The sequence below is a fragment of the Molossus molossus genome, unplaced genomic scaffold (genome assembly GCF_014108415.1).
Source record: "Molossus molossus isolate mMolMol1 unplaced genomic scaffold, mMolMol1.p scaffold_m16_p_1, whole genome shotgun sequence".
NCBI classification, from domain to species: Eukaryota; Metazoa; Chordata; class Mammalia; order Chiroptera; family Molossidae; genus Molossus; species Molossus molossus.
Window position 1 is genome coordinate 164675803 of NW_023425344.1, and position 23614 is coordinate 164699416.

The 23614-nt window shown below is 40.6% G+C and overlaps 1 protein-coding gene and 1 pseudogene across 1 annotated transcript; both read right to left on the reverse strand.

Moving 5' to 3' along the window:
• Positions 1-573: 573 nt before the first annotated feature.
• On the reverse strand, positions 574-10656 carry DTD2 (D-aminoacyl-tRNA deacylase 2). Its single transcript, XM_036272257.1, has 3 exons — positions 10528-10656; positions 7065-7134; positions 574-1289 (listed from the first exon to the last, which is right to left on the reverse strand). The coding sequence occupies exons 1-3, from the start codon at positions 10636-10638 to the stop codon at positions 964-966; spliced, it is 507 nt and encodes a 168-aa protein (XP_036128150.1). The 5' UTR covers positions 10639-10656; the 3' UTR covers positions 574-963.
• On the reverse strand, positions 8220-8364 carry LOC118622573 (annotated as a pseudogene).
• Positions 10657-23614: the final 12958 nt, after the last annotated feature.

Below are 23614 nucleotides of genomic sequence, written 5' to 3' on the forward strand. Positions count from 1 at the left end.
ATACTGGGGAACTTCAACATATAAATTTTGTGGGGTGGAGAGAGGGTGGAGGAAGGAGAATAGACATTCACTAATAGAAAAAATTACACTGGCTTTAAACCAATAAGTAGATAATATGGAAATGAATAAGTGAACTCGTTTTCAAATAATTCCAGTGGAAAGCTTCCCTTTTTCCTCCTTTCATAGCAATCTAATTCAATAAGAAAGGAACTTCCTAAAAAATTATAAACTAACACTAGTTTCACGAAGCAGTAATTTTTAAAAATGAAAGATAGAAAAAAATGAGATATACATTGTTTTGGTAAAAAACTGAGAAACAAAATATTAACCCATAGGTATGGTAAATGAAAACAACTTTTAATCCCCCATACCTTGTTCCTCTATCAACTGAAGATTCTTAAAATAATTTAAAAACATTTGGATATCCTTGGAAAGTAGTATTATAATATACAATATTTCTATATTTTATTTTTAAAAGCTATTAAAAGTAGTAAATTACACATTCTTTCATTCAACTGAATAGTAAAACAAAATGAACAAAATTATAATTGGTTTGTGCTGCATTTTAACTAATTTTAGTAGTTATTTTTTATTACATACTACATACATTTGAGAGTATAAATGTATTATTTTTTGATTGCATAATACTCTTCATTGCAAAATACTTAAATACTCTAAGAACATTTCACAATGACCATAAAGTGAATGAAAAGCATTTCTCAAAATTTCAAGTCGAAGTGTAGGGGAAAGCAGAATGAAGAGTGACTGGGATCCAGAGTTTAGGTGACTGGCAAGGTGATTCAATTAGCAGGTTGCGGAGTTATGGATGGGACCCAAAATTTTCTTGTTTAAAATGCTGCAGATTCGTGTATTCAAGAACGGGGGAGAGAGAGGAGATCTAATTACAGTCCAGATTACTTTATACCAGAAAACAACTGTAGAAACTAACTTTTCTTTAATTTTTCAAAACTCAACCAGGTGTGTGTATGGCCCATTGGTATCCAGCTTTAACACCTGCCTGTTCCCGTAAGTGCCATGTTGCACCACAACTCCAGCTTCAGCACACTTGCTGTTAGCAGCTAATTCTTTTTCACATAAAGTCACGAATTGGGAATAAAGTTCTAACCCTTCTTCTTTTCCAGAGTTAGAGTGATACTGCATGCTTCTTCCTTTTACTCTTCCCCCAAGGGTGGCTTGAGGGATGATAAGAATGTTGCCAGGTAGGTCCAATATAGAGACGTGCTTGCCATTTTCTGTTTCACTTAACTTCACATTTAACAGTGTGTTAACTAGGTGGGGAAGAAAGGGAAAACATTTTGAAGTGAAAAACAAATGAAGGGAAAAAAAATAAAGAAAACCAAAAACTTTCTAGTCAGCAAATCTCATCCTTAAAACCCAGTTTTTCAGCCCTGGACGGTTTGGCTCAGCGGTTAGAGCATCAGCCTGCGGTCTAGAGAGTCCCGGGTTCGGTTCCCGCTTAGGGCATGTACCTCGGTTGCAGTTTGTCCCTGGCCCCGGCTGGTGTTGTGTGGGTGGCGACCACTCGATGTGTCTCTCTCACATTGATGTTTCTCTCTTTCTTCCTCCCTCTCTCCCTCCAGCTCTATCTGAAGATAAATGCAAAAAAAAAAAAAAAAAATGTCCTTGGGTGAGGATAAAAAAACAAAAAAAACCCAGTTTTTCAACTCATACTTTTTACCCCAAATCTCTATTTAGATTTTTTTTTTAATCCTCACCTGAGGACATTTTTGCATTTATCCACAGATAGAGTGGGAGGGAGACAAGGAGGAAGAGAGAGAGAAACAACATCGATGTGAGAGAGAGACACAGACTGGCTGCCACCCACACGACCCCAACCAGGGCCGGGGACAAACTGCAACGGAGGTACATGCCCTTAGCGGGAACCGAACCCGGGACTTTCTGGTCCGAGGGCCAATGCTCTAACCGCTGAGCCAAACTGGCCAGGGTCTACTTAGATTTTTAAAAACTGCTTCACTGAGCTGGATGATCTAAGCATGAAAAACAAGGCAAATTTCATGCAGAAAATGGCATAATGTTTCAAATGTAACTTGGCAGTTAAGATCTCCTAACAATATGTTCATCTAGAACGGACTATAACTGTATACTAAAAACCTCAAAATATTGTTGTTCCTTTTTACATTTCATAAGAAAATACCATTAGAAAAGACCCTTCTAAATTCTCCTCTCACTAAATTCTGCTTTATATAAAGAATATTAGCCTTGGCCATATAGCTCAATTGGTTAGAGTGTTGTCCTGGTATGATAAGGTTGCAGGTTCAATTACCAGTCAGGGCACATACAACAGTCAACCAATGAATGCATAAATAAGTGGAACAACAAATTGGTGTTTTTCTCTCCCCCCCTTCTAAAATCAATCAATAAATTAAAAAAAATAAATAAAAATAAAGAATATTAAACAAAACCTTTGTGCATTATTTTATTTTATTATTATTATTATTTTTATCCTCACCTGAGGACATTTTTCCATTTTTTGTTCAGATAAGAGTGGGAGGGAGAGAGAGAGAGAAACATCAACGTGAAAGGGACACATCAAGTGGCTGCCACCCACACGACCCAACCAGAGCCGGGGACAAACCACAACTGAAGTACATGCATGCCCTTAGCAGGAACCGAACCCGGGTCTCTCCGGACCACAGGCCAATGCTCTAACCACTGAGCCAGACCAGCCAGGGCTGCAGTTATTATTTTAAACACAGTTGCTTAGCCCTGGACGATCTGGCTCAGTGATTAGAATGCTGGCCTGCAGACCAATGAGTCGTGGGCTCGATTCTGGTCAACGGCACTTACCTCGGTTACAATTCATCCCCAGTCCTGGTTGGGGTTGTGCGGGAGGCAACCAGTCGATGTGTCTCTCTCACATCAATGTTTCTTTCTCTCTCCCTGTCTCCCTCTCTCTCCTTCCCACTCTATCAGAACAAAAATGAAAAAATATCCTCAAATGAGGATTAAAAAAAAAAATACAGTTGCCTAGAGTTCTAAGCTGAGACAAAGGTACCAGTTTAAATCCCATTATAAATCAGCTGATTTTACAATTTCATAATCTCAAAGGCACTATTAATATGGATTAATCATGTTACAAATACAACCCATGGGAGAATAGTAAAGGTGAAAGCAAGAATCATCAGAAATTCATCGTTACAACTGAAAAAATACATCAAAAGGTTTAGAATTACTGCCGTTATCTTCATATGCATACAAGAAGACATGGTATTATTATTTTACGGCACTTATGAAATTAGTACTCATAGCTAATAAGAAGTATCAGAATCACCATAAATATTGATGTGTACCAAAAAATCTAAACTTAGTAAATATTTATATCTCAAGATTAGCCATCTTCAAAACAATAAACAAAAGAAATGCCTAATATAAATGGCCTTCCTACCTCTATAAAGTGTAAGTAGCTTCTGCTTGTAAATAAGTCTTGAGAGGACAAATGGTAAAATAAACTATATAAACCTCATATTCCTGCTCAATAATTAGGCCTGAAAAGGTATGCTTTCTGGTGGGGTAGTCAATGGTTTCAATTCTCACAGGGTCTGTAGTAAATATTAGTAAGGATTCAGTAAGATTGCCCCACTCTACAAATTAGGGAATTAACCTGGTAAAAACCTGCCAAGGTGATCATCCAGATGAATTCCTAAGCTATGCATTAAGCACTATCAATTTTCTTTTTTTAAAATCCTCACCCAAGGATATGTTGTTGTTTTTTATTTGATTTTAGAGAGAGAGGAAGGGATGGGGTAAGAAGGGAGGGTAGGAGGGAGGCAGGGAGAAGGGGTGTGAGGCGGGTGGGGGGGGGAGGGAGAGAGAGAGAGAGAGAAAGAGAAACATCAATGTGAGAAATATTGACTGGCTGCCTCCCATGTGAGCACCCACCGGGCAGGGATGGAACTCACAACCTAGGTATATACCCTGACCAGGAATTGAACCCACAACCTTTGAGTGCGTGGGATGATGCTTCAACCAACTGGGCCAAGCACTATCAATTTTCACCTAACTAATATCTATTTTAAAATATCTCTAATATTCTCTACTATAAATAGAACTTTGCTATATAGCCAACAGTCCTTATTGGTTGCTTCTAAGGAAACTGTAACTCTCTAGAGCACTTCATTCCAATGGAACTTACCATCTAGCTATCCAGGTCTCAGGCTAGTAACAGAGTAGGGAGGTAATTTTGGAATAACAGGCCAGAGAGGTAAGTGCAATTTATTATACTTCCCCACACTTTCCTCCATAGGCTGTGACTGAGAATTCAATTAATGCTGTTGGTATACAAATATCAGTATGCAGAAGTAAATATAATATAAATACAAACTGTCAGTAAGTAGAATTAAAATGAAATGATGAATTAATGGCATGTTGGATATTCAAAGATCCTAAGACAGATTATCAAGTATTTCTAATAATGTATACGGAAAGTTAAATTTTGACAGGTCCCTGGATCTCAGTTCAATTATACTGAAGATGAACTGAGAAAGATTCTGCACATCTCTGTGTTAGCCATGCTATTCCAGACTTCATCGATATAACTGGTTGTTATGTTCCCAAGGACACACGATTTGATTAGAAAGATCTGAATCCATGTAATAAATATGAGGTGGGGTTTAAGAAAATCCCATCATATTGGCTTACTTTGCCTCCTGGAATAGAGGGAAGTACAACCTAAGGCTATCCATTATAGATGGACTCATTTTGCTTGTAACTGACACCAGCAGAATGTGATTCTTACAGTCACAGTTCTTTACTAAGCATCATGATATATAAAGCCTTGTGTTAGACTGTCCACTAAAAGAGTTAAGGCGAACCTCCTCAGTATTTTTTTGTTTTCCTCTTTATTGATTTGAGAGAGAGAGAGGAAAGGAGAGGGAGAGAGAGAAAGAAACATCAATGAGAGGGAACATTGACTGGCCACCTCCTGCACACCTGCAACCTGGGCATGTGCCCTGACTGGGAATTGAACCTGTGATCTCTTGGTACATGGGTTGATGCTCAACCACTGAGTCACAGTGGCTGGGCCTATGTTTTTATTTTTATTTTTATTTATTTTTTTTATCCTCACCCGAGGATATTTTTCCATTTTTTGTACAGATAGAGTGGGAGGGAGAGAGAGGAAGGAGAGAGAGAGAGAAACATCGACGTGAAGGGACACATCGAGCGGCTGCCACCCGCACGACCAACCAGGGCCGGGGACAAACTGCAACCGAAGTACGTGCCCTTAGCGGGAACCGAACCTGGGTCTCTCCGGACCGCAGGCCGACGCTCTAACCGCTGAGCCAAACTGGCCAGGGCTGGGCCTATGTTTTTAATTCACCACTATTTATATAAGTATTCAAAACGAACTCAGGAAGACATTTTTGGAAGCACACAGGATTTAATTGCTATAAAACAAAATGCAGCTTGGATGTGGTTAGTTCATTTCATCTTATGATTAAGACCCATTTAAGCATATATAAAACAACTTTAGGAAGTCAATCTTAAATCACAAGGACAAGAATTATCTTCCTGTTATTAAAGATTTCTACTATGCTTTTTTTTATAATTAATAAATATTTAATTCAAGGCAAACTATTAACTCATGATAATGGACAGAATGTCCAATTCCCAGGCATTAGGTCTTGGTTAATAATCCTCTATAACGGGAGCCCTCATTTCACTTTATCTAAGCTCCCTATCATACTCCAGATTCAAATTTTAAACCATTACAGTTATTGGCTTTCTAGCCTCACCTATCATAGGTCCCTTCTTAAGTCTAGTTTTCATCCTCGGACAAACTGTCAAACATGTTCAGTGTCTCTGCATAAAATTCCCTCTAGGAGTTTTAGTCTTTAGTCTAAGCTGTTCGTCATTGAGCTATTTGCCCTTGAGTTCCACTACTTGAAGCTCTTTTAGGTTAACTTCTGTGGGCTTCAACTACCCATTTATCTAATTTTTTGTTTTTTGTTAATCCTCACCCAAGGGTAATTTCCATTGATTTTTAGATAGAATAGAAGGGAGGGATGGAGGGAGGGAGGAAGAGAGAAGGAAAAAGGGAAAGAGAGAGAACGATGTGAGAGAGACACATTGATTGGTTGCCTCCCGCACAACCACTACCAGGAACAGTAAATGAATCTGCAACCCACGTATGTGCCTTTGACCGGGAATCGAACCTGCAACCCTTCAGTCTGACGCTCTAGTTGCTGAGCCAAACTGGTCAGGGCTAATTTATATCTTACTAGTCAAACTAATGGGTCCTGTCCTTCACTAATAAGAGAATATAACCTGTCCCCAATCTTAGGAATAGTGCCATTATTTTAGGCTTTTTGGGGAACATAATTATTACATCAAATACTATCTTGAGACAGTATTTATGTAATTATCACAAGGAATGTGCAGCGCTGTGGACCACCCAGTATACCAGAAGGCTGCAGGTAGGTAAATTACTGTTCAGAGAAGCTGAAACATTGACTCTGCTTTCTCTGTCCCTAGAGGAGGTGTGGATGTAATGACACTGAGCTTGGTTCAAGAATCAGGAGAACCTTATATTTACACACATTTCCTACAAATAAATGCATAAAGGGTTAATGTAAATTCTTCCATAATGATGATGCCAACCTGAGCTGTCCAGATTTGCGGGGCCACATATTGTACATCCAGTGTCACCTACATGTCCCTGTTAGGGACTTTGGGAGTTAAGAAAACTATATTAAGAAATGCAGCATCTGTTTCTCCCTATGTGGCCACCTTACTTCCAACAAGTTTCTGTATCCTTGGCTGAATCTCAGTGTGGGGTGTGTGTATGTGTACACTCTTCTAAACCATTCTATAAGCCATCGGAAATGCTGCAGACATTTAAAAATAATCCCAACACACTTGTTTACTTTAAACTTTGGAATAGGCAAATAGCTAATGTCAACAACAGTGCAGAGTTAAGTCATTTACAGCTTTCCAGTTAGATCGTGCCTTCTGTCCCTTCTGGAAATTTATCTATCTACTGCTACACATGCTCATTCAAAAAAGAAACAACATCAAACACTTACCCATTTTGGGAAGAAGTTCTTTATCAGCTCCCTTGAAAAAACACACGTAGATCACTAATCCTCTCTGAACCTATGATAAATCACCATAGTAAACTCAGATTAGAAAGAAACTTCTATGTGGAGATAAAGAGGTAAATGAATAAAATTTCACAACTATTATAGATGTAAAGTTAAAGGCAAAGAAAGAGAATTAAGTCTCTACAATATTGATTTCTTAAATATGTGAGAAAAAATCTTTTTCAATATTCAATCTCCTCAATGATCATTTCTTTCAAAGATTAAGTTTAAAATATAGCCAACAGCAGTGAAGACCACAAGTTTTACCTTCAAACAATTGCTTCTAATAAAAATCATTAGACTATGAACTAGTTTCCTCCCCCCTAAGTAAGTCTGGCAGACTTAGAAACATTTAATTTGCAGGGCCCCATTTATTCAACACCAAATGAGTTCACATTATATCTCATATGGCTGATGACATCACCACTCTATTCCTCCTGGTCCATTTACTTGCAGATTATGAAAATTAGGGTCTCTTTTATTTCTATAAACTCCAAGAAATCTTGCACTTGTTTCTTGTTATTGTTAATACTTTAAACAAACAGTTATTAGGCCTTGGAAATTGCATTTATGATACTAAGTTCTACATCACGAGGTACTATGTCACAGGGAATGTAACCTCATTTATTTTATATGATTTGGATATTTCTTTATTAGTAGCTCTTGTAGGATAGGGACTGTATGGGAAAGAGACACTTGATAAATGAGTGATTTTGCTGCTGAGTAAATCATTTAATTTTTTTATTCTGTAGATTAACCCTATTGAGTCCAAGAGCTATTATGAAGATTAAATGAGTTAATACTTGTAAGGTGCTTAAAACAGTGCCTGGTTCATAGAAAGAGCTATATAAGTGTTCATTAAGTGTGTAAAAATAAATTTAAGGGCTAGGACACAATTTATTTTACATTTAACTCCCAAGGCACTTTATAGACTATTTTCAATGTAATAGGAACCCAATTTATCTGTTGATTGCATGTAAGTTCAATTGTATTTTACAGGATCCATGGATTATCTATATTTTCCTTTATGTAAATATAAATGCAGTTCTGCTCTCACACCTGATTTACCTGCAAAAGAAGTAATTTTTTTTTTTTTTTTCATGTGCCTCAGGCATGAAACAGCTCTGGCCACCAATACAGACATCAAGCTAGGATGAACTAAGGACTATACATCTGCTCTGCCCCTGATTGATATAAGACCAACACCACCAATCAGGTGTCTCTTTGCCCAATACCAGGGGGTAGAAGTAATTTTTTAAAAGTGCAATTGTGGTTCTGGAACAAACAAGGGCCTCCAATGCACACTCATAATGAGCTGGCAGGTGGAATGACAGTTATCTGCACCATTGTCACAGGCCTACCCACTGGGATTGTTTTAGCATGAGCCAAAATCTCAAGCATATTCATGTTTGGACACTTGCAATGTTAGCATTAAATATTTACTTATTTGCAGAAATAGACACCTGTTCTTTCCGCTCCCCACACTTCTTCCTCATAAGGGTATTTTCTTCTTGTTTATTCCAATAATAAATCTTAAATTGTGACCTACAAATTCCCCTCTTCAAGTCAGCATCACTTGTCTGGTAGCTTCTTTTGGTATAAAATACATCAAATATATATAAAAGTACAAATAATTTTCACTGTAGCTTTAAAAATGAATGAAACTAAAATATGCAAAATAACCTTCAAATCTTTTGACAATTAAAACTTGTTTTTAAAAAATCAGAACTTTTGCCGGGCCGGTGTGGCTGTGGATTGAGCATAGCCCCACGGACTGAAAGGTCCTGGTTCCGGCACATGCCTGAGTTTCAGGCTCCATCCCCAGTAGGGGGCATGCAGGAGGCAGCCAATTGATGTTTCTATATCTCTCTTCCTTAATCTCTCTCTAAAAAAAAAAAAAAAAAAAAAAAAATCAATAAAAACATTAAAAAAAAAATCAGAACTTTTGATCATAGAATAGGGAAGAGGATGCTGGAGAAAGAGAATTTACTTTTTCACTATCTCTTTATACTAATTTAACCATGCATAGGAGTGAAAAAGAAAGCTTTAAAAGTTTATAATTGCAGACTGATAGTTTGGAAGGCTGCTAAAATATTTTGATTTTGCATAAGGAGATGTTTTATGAAGAATACAAAAAGATAAAAGAGCATGGAAGAAATCTAAAGGATTAACAGTTTGGGATTTACTGTCCCATGAGGCAACTATAAAAATAAGCAATTCTCTGGATAAGATGGCAAATATAAAAAAAGAATAAGATTTCAATATATGGAAGAGAAATCAGTATCTTAAAAAAGGCCCTAACAAAAATAAGGAATAAGAAATATGAATTTCTGAGAAAGAAAAGGGGAGGGGACATTATAGGAATGCTTAGGTTTATAAATATTTCCAAGTTAGCAGAAAGATTCTGATTTAAGAATAATCATCCACACATCATAGTTCATGGGTAGTATTTAAAACAAAGACTGTCATTGTGTTAAGGAATGCTAGATCTGGGACCAAATTCAGCAGGTAAGGTGCGTGAACCAGGTGCTCCTGCATTAAAGTTTCTGAGTACCTCCAAAACTCTTAATTATGAACTAACGTTTTTCCTCATTTCATCTTACTCCAAAAATAAGTCAGGGGCCTCAAAGCCTTTGCTTTCACAGAGAATGGGGGCAGGCTGTTTTTAAAAAGCAAAGATGCAAGTAGAAGGAAATCATATTGACGGAAATGTTTCAACTTCTTTGGAGAAAATGTGTTCGACAACAAGGCAAGGTTATTATAAAAGGAGTAGCCTCTGTTTCTATTTGGAAGTCAGTTCAACTTGTAAAAGTTCCTTGAGAAAAGAACTGTTTCTTGGAAAATCTCATTTCTATGTCCATCCAGCTGCAGACAACATAACAAGAAAATCAAGTGAAAAGGACCTTGAATGTTTGCAACAAATCTAACCAACAAGCTCGAACCATCCCAGCGCAGCAACGCCAGGGGCGTGGCAAGGCCGCAGCAGCGCCAGGGGCGTGGCAAGGCCGCAGCAGCGCCAGGGGCGTGGCAAGGCCGCAGCAATGCAGGGGCGTGGCAAGGCTCTTGTAAAGCGAGAGGTCTGGGACAAATGGATCTCAAGTCCTCCGAGCCCAGGGAAGTGAGAGGAAGTTAACATTTCCGCGGGCCTGACTTTCCTCTGGAGGAATAAGCCGGAGGGAGAAGGAGCCGGGCCGGCGGTGCTGGGCTGAGGACACAGGCGAAACCAGCCGGGCCCCTGTGGGCAGTTCAGGGCAGACCGGCAGGAAGTCCCGTGCCGCCCACAGCAAGTGCTGGGTGCCACGTGGCCGGCTCCCAGGAAGACGCGGGGGCACCAGTCACCCAGACAACGTGGAAAGAACCGTCCCTGCGCGCCCGGGGACGTCGGGAGCTGCGGGGCCCACGTTACCTCCACCCACTGGGCCGCGGAGTCCCCCTCGGCCGGGCGTACTTGCAGCCGGGCGTGCAGGCACTGCTGCAGGAGCGCCCGGGCCTGAGGTGTCCGGCCGCTTTCAGCCATGGCCCAGGCTCGCGCGGCGATGCCCCGGCGCCAGGCCCGGCGCCACGCGGCTCTGCTCAGCGCGCCGGGAAGGCGGCGCCGGGCGCGGGGCGGGGCCTCGGCCCGGCTCTCCTGGGGCTCGGAAGTGACGTCTTCAAAGACAACGCGGGTACCTACCTACCTGCCTAGTAGGTCTCAGTGTATATTTTTAAACGAGGGAGAAGACTTATTGGTTCTGTTCTCTACACACTTTTCAAAGACACATTTTTCAGCTTGGAAAGCTTACTTTTCCAGACAAGGAAAAAATTTAAATATGCTTAAGTCCATATTATGCCCATTATGAAGGTAAGTAAATAGAATAAACCAATTGAATCACACAATGTTAGCAGAGATGAAATTAAAAGCTATAACTCTTTCAAAAATTTTTTTTCTTTTAAATCTAATACAATAAGACAATGCTGCCTCCTCTATCAGGAATACTATAAATCATTCTGATGCTACAGTTGTGGAAAGGTTTTGGTATGTGAAAGAATATACGTTTGGAGACCAATCCTTTAGAAAAACATCCTCGCTAAAAGTATTCTTATCCAAGAAAGTGTGTGATTGTTAATAAACTCTTTAACCTGCTACTAATACAAAAATAAAACGATATATATGTACACAGTTGTAATAAATTCTGTTATGTTTCCTGTAAGTTGATATTAGAATTAAAATAAAATTAACCAAGGACTTGATTTTCTTTCCCACATAACATAGTCCTTAAACATCCATCAGATTAGCATTATTTTTCTATGGGCTTGGAGGATTTAGATGAGGAATAATAGTGTTACCCTGATTGCATTACCCAGGTCATTGATTTGGGCTGTTGGCACAATATGCCTATACATTCCGGTCTGTTGTTTTAGAAGATGACATCACTGAGAGTGTTGCTATTCCATACAAAGTAGTGTGACCGAAGAAAATAATCCATGCATAATCAGCAGCCCTTTCTACATCAAATTGAAGCTGCCTGTTTGCTGGTTATCTTGCAGCTGCCTTACACTTTTTGTAAAAAAAACAAAACAAAACACAAAATCTCACTTTATCTGATTGCTGCATTGCAGGGGGTGACATTTAAAAACATCCATTGACATTTGTAAAGCACAGACAAGTTGCATTGTCTGCACCTTTTGTGTCATTATAAATACTGAGTCTCTTTTCTTTTTCACTCCCAGACTCAGGTTTACAGGGCGGAAGGAACTTTGACATAAAGGCCCTTAGCCTTGACCTAGAATGAGAAAGAACTTTAATGTCCATTTGCGTATGGGTGCAGGAGTTAAGGTGGTTTCTTTAAAATAGGGTATATAGTTCCCAGAGATCGGTCCATATTGAAGGGACTTTAGCAAATTGGGGAACATTTCCTGTGAGTAGATGGAGTCTGGTTGGTAATGGTTAGCATCTTAAAGATCACCATTTATTTGAAACATTCCTTCCTTTTGGGTCGGAATCTCCAGGACACTACTGTTGTAATAGGTGGTGGCTTACTTATTCTTTCCTTTTACCTGAAGAGGGCAGTAGAGAGTAGGCACAAAAGAGTATTTCTTTTCTCTATTTTTTGAACATCTAGCCTCATTCCACAAAGGATTTTTTTTCTTTCTTTCTTTCTTTCTTTTTAAAAACGTATCTTTATTGTTGAATGTATTACAGATGTCCCTCCTTTCTCCCCTGGTAACCCCTTCTTCCCCATTCCCATCCCCCTCCTGTCTTCCCCACACTATTGTCTGTGTCCATTGGTAATGCATATAGGCATATAAGTTCTTTGGTTTATCTCATCCCACCCTCCCTTCCCTTTCCTTTGAGGTTCATCAGTCTAATAACCAATTTGTATTTCTTAATCCCTTCACCCTTTTCACCCATTCCCCCAATCCCCCTCCCGTCTGTCAACCAACAAAAAGTTCTGTCTGTGAGTCTGTTTCTGTTTTGCTTGTTCATTTTGTTTGTAGATTCAATTGTTGATAGATATGTATTTATTGCCATTTTATTGTTCGTATTTTTTTTATCTTTTTCTTCAAGAAGACCCTTCAGCATTTCATATAATACTGGTTTGGAGGTGATGAACTCCTTTAGCTTTTTCTTGTCTGGGAAACTATATTACCATCGATTCTAAAGGATAACTTTACAGGATAGAGTAATCTTGGTTGTAGATTCTTGCTTTTAATCACTTTGAATATTTCTTGCCACTCCCTTCTGGCCTGCAAAGTTTCTTTTGAGAAAGCAGCTTCCAGTCTTATGGGAGCTCCCTTGTAGGTTACTAACTGCTTTTCTCTTGCTGCTTTTAAGATTCTTTCTTTGTCTTTAACCTTTTGCATTTTGATGATGGTGTGTCTTGGTGCGGGCATCTTGGGGTTTATCTTGTTTGGGACTTTCTGTGCTACCTGGACTTGTATGTCTGTTTCCTTCACCAAGTTAGGGAAGTTTTCTGTCATTATTTCTTCAAATAGGTTTTCAATTTCTTCCTCTCTTCTCCTTCTGGCACCCACATGATGTGAATGTTGGTATGCTTGACGTTGTCCCAGAAGCTCCTTACACTATCCTTTTTTTTTTCTTTTTGCTGTTCTGATTGGGTGTTTTTTGCTTCCTTATATTCCAAATCAATGGTTTGCTTCTTGGCTTTACCTACTCTATTATTGATTCCCTGTAAATTATTCTTTATTTCAGTTAATGCCTCCTTCATTTCTGACTGTGCATCCTTCATTTCTGACTGGTCCTTTTTTATGTTCTTGAGGGCCTCACTAAGTTCATCGAGCATCCTTATAACCAGTGTTTTGAACTCTGCATCTGTTAGATTGCTTATCTCCATTTCATTTAGTTCTTTTCCTGGAGTTTTATTCTGTTTTTTTCATTTGGGACATATTTCTTTGTCTCATTTTGGCTGCCTGCCTGTGTTTGTTTCTATGTATTAGGTAGAGCTACTTTGTCTCCTGGACTTCCTAGGGTGGCCTTTTGTAGTAGGTGTCCTGTAGAGTCCATTGGCCTTCCTGATCACCCCACATGGGCCCTCGAGGTACACCCTTGTGTGGACTGTATACCCTCTATTGTAATTGAGTCTTGATTGCTATTAGCACGTCAATGGGATGGAATTACTCAGGCTGATCAGCTGCAAGGAACTGGCTGTGCTCACTGACCACTGACTACCTTGCAAGATCAGCTCTGCAGGGCCCACCACGCAGAGCAAGACTTACTTCAGCAGGGCTCTGGTACTCACTGAGTTCACTCCTTGAGTGTGTTGCTTTTGGAAATGGTTGGGTAGTGCTACTTTGATGTGGTCTGAAGCTGTCCACTGGGTGTGCTGGCTCTGGGGCAAGGTCAGCCACTGCCCATGTTTTACCCGGGGCCACCAGGCATAAGCTACAAAGCGATATTCAGATGGTTGCTACTTGTGCTGGGCTTTGGAGGTGCCCAGGCAAAGCCAAGTTGTGAACCAAGGCTAGCACTCCCGTCCTGGGCCTGGGGCCACTCAGTGAGAGGTATGGGGCTCACTGAGGCCAGATGCTGCTTTTTTGAGAGAATTTAGGAAAATCTGAAACAGGAGCCAAGGCAGGCTATTCCTATGGTAAAGCCACTAGAAACAGCTTGGATGGGCCTGAAAGTTGGGTGGGGCAAGGCCTCAAAGATTCACCATGGTGGGCAAACAGTGTGAGCCAGGTTGCTGGAGTCCCAGATATGGTGGCTGTCTGCCTGCCCTGTGGGGGGAAGGGCTCACCAAAGGAACTATAGCCTCCACCAGCATGTCTGTCTGGGAGAAAGCTGCCCTACAGCTCTCACACCCCAATGACAAACAACTCAGTTCTTCTCTGTATGTCTCTGGTGCCTTTCAAGCTGCCTCCCCCATGCTGGAGCCTGGAGGGTGCTAGTCTGAGTAAGTCTGTGTGTGGGCCCTTTAAGAGGAACTGCCTGGGACTCTAGCAGCCGCAGCCTCCCTCAGCCTCAGTTCCTTTTGGTTTTTCCAGCCAGAAGTTATGGGGACTTCTCTTTCTGGCACTAGAACCCTGAGTTGGGGGGCTTGATGTGGGATGGGGAGCCCTTGCTACTCAGAGAGGACCTTCGCAGCCAAGGTGCTCCTCCTGATTTTTATCCGCCACATGTGGGTGTAGGACCAGCTTGTCTGTGCCTCCACCTCTCCTACCAGTCTCAATGTGGCTTCTTTAATTTTGACACTGTAGGACTTCCATTCAGCTTGATTTCAGGCAATTTTGAATGATGGTTGTTCAGTAGTTTAATTGTAATTTTCATGTGGTTGTAGGAGGATGCAATACCGTGTTTACCTACTGGTCATCTTGACCGGAAGTCCCCACAAAGGATTTAAGAAGGCAAGACCTACATATACAAAAATAGTAAAATATTGGGAGTAATCAACATAGAATTTTGTAAGTAAGTCACAATTGGGGAAATAAAAAAAAATAAGACTAGTTCTTGACTAGAGTGCTGAGATGATATAGTATGTAGAAAAGTTTTCACAGAAACATAACTTTAATTTTTGTTGCAAAACATTATGTGCATTGTATGTAATGTCAAGATGAAGCATGTTGTACCATTTCTTTCAAGTTAGAAGTCAAACGCAAAGCGTAGCATTAAGAAAGGAAATGGTTCACTGGAACATAGAGAACTTTGTCTCCTGAGTATATAAAAAAATCATTGTCTGCCCCGGCTGGTTTGGCTTAGTGGTTGGAGCATTAGCCCGCGGACCAGAGAGACTTGGGTTCGGTTCCTGCTAAGGGCATGTACCTCACTTGCAGTTTTCCGGGCCCCGGTTGGGTTGGTTGGGGTCGTGTGGGTGGTGACCACTCGATGTGTCTCTCTCACGTCGATGTTTCTGTCTCTCTCTCTCTTCCTTCCTTTTTCCTTCCACTCTATCTGAAGATAAATGCAAAAAAAAAAAAAATGTCCTCAGGTGCGGATAAAAAAATCACCATCTGAGTAGGAATAGTTCTCACGGCTCTACAAGGCCATACGAATAGTGGGTTAATGATGAATGCATTCTAGGCCCCCTGAAATGGTACAATAACTTATTTAGAGTTGTTCTAAGTTGTTTAATGAATTAAAGTTGGCTGTCCCAAATTTTAACATTCAAAAGTATTTCACAAATATGAAAAGTTTGAGAACCACTTCGAAAAGATTCTTTACAATTGATGCTAAGCTTTCTGGTTGTAAAGCCAAAAGGAAAGAGAAAGGGAGTATATTCTGTCTCATAGTCCTCAAAATAAGTGGAGCTTTTCCTAAGATTTAGCTCTAAAATGAGCCTCTTACCTGAGACCTTACATAGGGGTATGTTAATCAGTAGAAGTGCTACTGGAAGAGGTTGATGTTTTATCTTAGGGAAGCCTGGAAGAAATCTAGCTCCCATTTCAAGCTCAGAGATTTATTTTTTTCAGTGCTTAGGGAAGTGATCAGATTATGAGAAATTGATTCATCCTAACTAAAATGCATTTGAATTGGGATAGAACCAGAATACTAATTTATTCATTTATCATAAGAAATCTTACTGTGACTAGAGTAGAAATTCTCACATAGAATGTGATCAGCACATTTTCCCCTGTGGTTAAACATGGGATACTAGATCATATTTAAAAGTCCCTTTACTAATTTACTGTGTGTGTGTGTGTGTGAGAGAGATACTCTTACCAGGTCATCTGAAACTGAGGTGTGAAAGACCCATGTTAATTCTGGTTTCAAGACACTTGCCACATGCATTAAGACTGAGGAAAGAGGAAACATTTAAATAAGAGCCTGAAATAAAAAGTCTAAGGGCAAATGCTCCAAACTACAGCCATATATTTTGTCATGGAGCCTCTTTTTACAGAGGCAGAAACTGAGGCCACTAGGGTTAATCCAGCTGAAGCCCCTTCATGTGGAAATAGGAAGCCTAGGAAAATGATAGTTCCCACCAAAGAGCTGAGTCTCTCTTTAACATGAATAGTTTGTACCACCAGGTAGAGGATGGAATTTAGTGTGGAACTTTGTATTGATTGTTGTTTTGCTCAATTGGCTTTTTAAAAATTCCTATTTTATTACTGCACCATTTGCTGGTGTGTTGCCTAGGTAACATAATATAGCAAGGGCTTTTTATTCTAAGGCAATGATATATATCTTTGGCAGTCTGTAGGACTTCCTCAGGGTAGGTTGATGAATTATCTTGACCTTTGGGTTATTTTTCAGTTCATAGTATTGTGATAACTTAGCAAAGCATTGCATAACCTTTTGAATATTTGTCTACTTCTGTTGGCAGTTTTGTCAAGTCAGGCCATCCTGTTGTAAGGGCTTTTTATAATTTTGACATCTGCATGCTCTATAAGAAAACACTGTGAAATATTTTGAAATGGGCAAGAGATTTCTAGATATCCTTTTAATGGAATGCTAAAGCCTCTGGAGGTTACCTGGTGCTCATATAGGGCTATATAGGATTTGTCTTTGACTAGGCTGTCTTACAATTCTGTAGAGATAGAAGTTAACCTTTTTAAACACTGATAGGAAGCAAATTGGTCTTGTTCATAAAAATGTAATATTTGATTATTACCCAGTGCATATTGACTGGTTTTGCCACTTTTGCATCCATTTGTAAATTCATTTCAACATTCCTTATTTGACTATAAATGTATAACACCTTGAGTTCTCTCTCTCTCTCTTTTTTTTAATTGATTTTAGAGAGAGAGGAAGGGAGAGAGAGAGAAACATCAATGAGAGAGAACATCAATTGGCCACCTCCTGCATGCCCCCCACTGGGGATTAGGCCCACAACCTGGGCATGTGCCCTGACCAGGAATCGAACCGGCGACCTCTTGGTGCATGGATCGATGCCCAACCAGTGAACCACACCAGCTGGGTAAGTTCTCTCTTTTTAAATAAACTTTAAAGTTTAGAATAGATTGAGATTACAGAAAAGTTACAAAGATAGTACAGAGAGTTTCTATATACTCCTCACTCAATTTACCCCACTATTATCAAATTCCTCTGGTATATGTTTGTCACACCTATGGAACCAACACTGGTACATTAATTAACCTCATACTTTATACATATTTTATTATTTTTTCTCTAAATTCCTTTTCTGGATCCCATCCAGAACACCACATTACATTTAGTCATCATGTTTCCTTAGACTGTGATAGTTCCTCAGACTTTCCTTCTTTTTAATGACCTTAACAATTTTGAGGAGTATTGGTCAGGTACATTGTAGGATGCCCCTTTATTAGAATTTGATGTTTTTCTCATGATTAGTCTGAAGGGAGAAAGGGAGGGAGTCTGGAATCCACAGGCAGAGACTTATATAAACCCTTAAGAGAAGGAACATGGCCAACTCCCGGTGACCCTTTAGGGAGGGAATTAGGGAAATAAATACCTGATCCTATTCTCCATCTTCCTTCCATTGCTTGCCAGAGCTCCCCATTGGCAAAACCCAAACAGAAGCCAGGAAATATGCCCTAGCCTACAGGGCAGAAAGCAGGTGAAGATGCTTGAGTGTGGATCTGGAGGGCAAGCAAAAGATATCAGACACACTAATTGAAGAGGTCTTAAAGGTCACATTGGGGACTCCTTTGTCATCTTTTTGTCAGAAGCTGGGAAGACAGAGAGAGATAGCTGCAGTTAACGTTTCTAATGGAAATTTGTAATTTCTCCAAGAGTTTAGAGAGGTGAAGTTTGACTTAGTGAATTATCAGCATAAGATGAGTCAAGGTCCTTGACCCCTTCTCTCCTTTTTTGGTCAAGACATCAGAGGGGAATGATTGCTGGGATCCTAATTGTGGTGAAAACACCCCTACCCAGTTCAGCTTGCATGGCAGGAAAGGATGGAGCCACTGACCTCCAGGGGACTTGCAAACAGGAATAAGGAGCATGTTAGAAGGAGCCACTAAGGACCTAAGTTCTTACAGTTCTCCTGGAATCTTTTGGACTGTGGGGGAAGAGACTTGGAATCAGATTTGATTTGATAACAGAAAAAAAAAAAAATGATGAACAATTTTTATTGTCTGAGTGCTGTAACTAAGTTCATACTGACTCCAGCAGGAAGTAAATAGAGGTTTCAATAATGAATTGTTTATATACACCTCACTCTTCAATTTCTTTTGCTTGAGATGAAAAACGGAAAGCAGTATTATCAGATGGCAGCCTCCTGGTTGTTTGCTCCTTTTGGCAAATGAAGCAAAAGAAATACACTAGCTGATCAGCATCCTTGAGAAAGGACATTCTAAAGCTCTCACAAATAGAGAAAATTCTGATTCCAAAATTAATTAATAATAGCATTCATGTATTTATCCAATTGTTTATAAACATTTATTTATCATGCCAGACATGGAGCTAGGTGCTGGAAATATATGAGGAATAAGATGCTGTTCTTACTCTTGGGGAACCCAGAATTTAGTGAAGAGACAAGGAAAACAATAAGGAGCATTCGAAAAACTGCTTCTCTTTCCACTGTTGTGGTCTATCCCTTCCCACGGGGAAGGACAGGACGTGGAAGGGGAACCCCCTCCTGGAAAGCCTGAACTAAACTAAACAGGTGACTGGCCTTAACTGGAGGGAAGATGAGATCAAATCAGATTTTCAGAGCCATACCACATCTAGGCAATATTTTTTCTCGGTCATCAACTGACTCTTCAGAATACCTCTCTGTTTATCCCTTTATAGCACTTCCCCATGCAGTTAAGTCCTCACTTAACATTGTTGATAGGTTCTGCGACTTGAAGCGAAGCGATGTTTAAAGAAACCAATTTTACCCTAAGCTAATTGACATAAACAAGACTTAAATTCCTATGGCGTCTTATCAATGTTATCATGAAATGATATTGAATGAAATGATGTTATTAGAGGACCTGCTGTACACATATTATGCTGCCTTCAGGGTCTCCAAAATTCACTTCAGGCTTACCTCCAACTCAGACGGTGTTCTTCCTCTAGGACACAATCAGAAGTAATATTCTAAGCACTGTGTTTAGCTGCACTCTGCTGGGTGTGAAGCTGATTAAAGTCATTCCCATTAACTTGTGAATGAAACTTTACCATCTTAAAAGGTATATTTGCATCTTAATAGCAGTCCCTTAACACAAATTAATCTCTAATTGGTAGAATGTGTGAGAGTTATTTTTTGTGGAAAGAAGGAGGGGGGATTACTCCTTAATTCTCTAAGAATAAAATACTTGCTGCTCTCAGAGCCCTTGGAGTCTCACCTCCCAGTCATTCCTCACCCAGTGCAATTTTCCCTCTCTTCCGGAAGCTAATTACTCCGAAAACTTGGTTGAATTCAATGGACACCATTATCTTTTGGTTAGTTTCTATATTTGGGGAAATTCCCACATTGTGAGTATCCTTTTTTCTCCCATGTGGAAGTCAGAACTCTGCTCCCAGGCTCCTTTGCAGCTAGGATTCAGGCATGCCTGTTAGATACCCTCATGCAAGGTTAAATGAGCAATGTGAATAAAAAAGCTCTGCATGAGACTTCCATTTTCTTGATGTCGGTATTGGCAGAGCTTTCAGACACAGGAGGGTTCAAAACCTGACGCAGAAGTGGCATTGGTTGGCAGTAGTAGTTGCCTAAAACCAAATTGCTGGTATTTTGGGATCAGTTGCAGCAGCAGAAGCAGTTGCTTCCGTTTATTAAAATAGAGAACACCAGCCACAGATTTCTGATCTAGACCGTTTTTAGGCATGTCTTGGGCACTGTTCCTGGGAGCTTAGCCTTGAATACTTGTCCAGCCCTCCTAATAATTCTGTAAACTACTTAGTATCCGTTAATAAATCAGTTTTTTTATTAAACTAGCCAGAATGAAACCTACTGTTTGCAACCAAGATTTCTAATTAATAAAGGAGTCTTCCTAAACGTTCCTGCCTTCTTCTACTTCTGAACCAATAGAATTTACAGGACACAACTCTACTTTTCTCCATCTCCACGTCCACTTTCTTAGTTCAATCCACATCACCTGTTAACTGGATGACTGCAGCACTGTTCAATTTGACCTCTCAACTCCAGTTTTGAGCTCTCCATGATAGCAGCCAGAGTGATCTTTCTAAAAAGCAGTTTTAATTCCATGACTCTTTGGCTTAAGACCCTTCGGTGGCTTCCTAAATCCTCAGGATAGAGCCTAAAATCAAGTCCATACTCTTTAGCAGGGGCTTTGGAATCTAGGCCTGGCTGACTTTTCTAGCTCACTGTGGCTGTGCCTGTTTCTTACACCTATGCTCCAATCACCCTCTTTTCTTGCTCTGGACCAGCAGCAATGGATCCTCTGGGATCCTGTTAGAAATGCAGGATCTCTGCCCTACTCCAGACTTATTGAATCAGAATCATCATTTTAACAAACCGTCACATGATTCATATGCATATTCAAGTTCCAGGAGTGCTGTTTTACAGCACTGTGCTCTCTTCCCTTCCAGTACATTCTGCTTCCTCTGTTGCTCTCTTCTTCCAATCTTTATACATTTACACTGTTTTGCAGAACTCATCCTGGAAAACTTCGAGTAGTGACAGCTGGGTAGGGGCTTTTTTTGTTACTCCAAACATGGCACTTATTTATTTATACTGTAATGATGTTTTTACTCCTTTTCCTTTCCCACTGAACAGGGGTTTTCTATTCTGGTTATACTTTAGAGTCAACTTGGGAACATACAAAGAAATGTATAGATTCCTGAGTCCTGCCCCTAGAGATTTTGGGTTTTATTGGATTGGATAAGACCTAGACACTGGTAGTTTTCAAAGAATGTCCCAGGTCATTATAATGTGGAGCCAAATTCAGAACCACCACACTAGACTTTAAGCTCCTTGAGGACAGGGATTGTGTCTTACTCACTGTTGTGTTCTCAGAGCCTTCCACAGTGCCAGGTACTTAAACTATGCTAGTAAATAATTGTTACCCCTAGTTTCTCAGGGATATGGAATCAGATTTGCATTGTGTACACCGTCCTGCCTTACACTCCAAACACTCATATATGTTAGCAGCTGGGCGTTCTGTTCATCTCATTAAAACATGGAGCCATATCTTGAGGAAAGAAGATGAACTGATATTTGAAACATGTCTAATCATTCTGTCCTTGATCTACTTTGATACTGATATAATGAAGCAGGTTTATATAATGGAGTGCTAATAGTCATATTGTTTCCAAACACTGTCTCCACACACCAGTTCCACAAAGTAGACCCACTAATTTTTGGTTTATAAAAATTCTCAGGACCTCTTGGGTCCTGAGAATTCACAATAGTGAGGAGGTTGATGAGATCACCACAACTATAAGAAGTAGGTTTTCAAGAACTTAACCATGGTTTTATGACAAAATAAAAAAATTTGGGCCCTGGCTGGTTTGGCTCAGCAGTTAGAGCGTCAGCCTGTGGACCAGAGAGTCCTGGGTTCGGTTCCCGCTAAGTTGTCCCCGGCCCCGGTTGGGGTTGTGTAGGTGGCAACCACTCGACGTGTCTCTCTCATGTTGATGTTTCTTTCTCTCTCTTCCTCTCTCTCTCCCTCCCGCTCTATCTGAAGATAAATGCAAAAATGTCCTCAGGTGAGGATTAAAAAATTTTTGGAATATTCAGAACCACCTGAAGTCATGTAACTAAGGATATAAAGAAGAAGCCACATTGAGACTGGTAGGAGGGGTGAAGACTCAGGAATGGCCTGGTCCCATCCAGCCCCACACTAGGCCCCCAGCACAGGGTTCCAGTGCCAGGAAGAAAAGTTTTTACTTCTGGCTGTAAAAACCAGAGGGGGTTGTGGCTGGGTGAGATGGAGGACCTCTGGAGTCCCAGGCATTCCTCTTAAAGGGCCCCCACACAGACTTATTTGGACACACTCCTGAGTTGGAGTACCAGGGCAGCAGCTTGAAAGGCAACAGGGACATAGGCGGAGGAACTGAACTGTCTAGCATCAGGGTAAGAGCTGGAAGGGTAGTTTTCTCCCAGACAGAAGTGCTGGCAGAGGCCATTGTTTCTTTGCTGAGCTCTCACTAAGTAGAGTCAGCAGGCAGATGCCATGTCTGAGTCTCCATCAACCTAGCCATCAATGTTCACTCGTACCTCCACCCCAGTGATTACTTTATACCCTGCCCCCCACCCCCAACTTGTGATTCCACCAAAGCTATTTATAGTGGCTTTTCTATACAAGTGGCCTGTCTTGGCTCATGCTTCAGATTTTTCTAAAATCTATCAACCAAGCAACATTTGGCCTCAGTATGCCTCGTAATTCTCACTAAGTGGCTCTAGGCCCAGCACTAGCAACAGAGGGCCTTGGTTCACAGTTTAGCCTCTCCTGGGCACCTCCAAGCCCAGCACACATAGCAGCCATCTATATATCACATTGTAGCTCATGCTAGATGGCCCCAACCAGAACACAGGCAGTGGCTGACCTCGGCCTGTACTTCCTGAGAGGCCGCAGAGTCAGTGCACCCAGTAGATAGGCTTAGACCTCATAAAAGCATTACCATCCAACTTGCATCCATAAGGGACACAATCAAGGGGCAGGCTCAGTGGGCACCAGAGCCCCACTAAAGTAAGTCTTGATCCATGATGTGAGCCCTAGTACAGCTGATCCTGCACAGTGGGTGCAGCCAGTCCTTGCAGCCAATTGGACTAGGGGCAAATCCCTCCCATGATGTGCCAACAGCAATCAAGGCTCAACCACAACAGGAGGATGTACACAGCGCATGGTGGAGAGCTCACCTGGAGTGCCCAGCTTGGGTGACTGAGAAGGCTGTGCCACTGGATCGTGCAGGACACCTACTACATTAGGCCACTCTACCAATCCCAGGAGATGTAGCAGCACTACCTAATACACAGGAATAAAAGCAGGGAGGCTGCAAAAATGAGGAGGCAAAGAAAAAGTCCTAAATGAAAGAACAGGACAAAACTCCAGGTAAAGAACTAAACAAAATAGAGGAAAGCAATTTACTAGATGCAGAATTCAAAACACTGGCTATAACGATGCTCAGTGAACTAAGGGGAAGAGTAAATGAACTTAGAGAGAACCTCAGCAGCATAAAA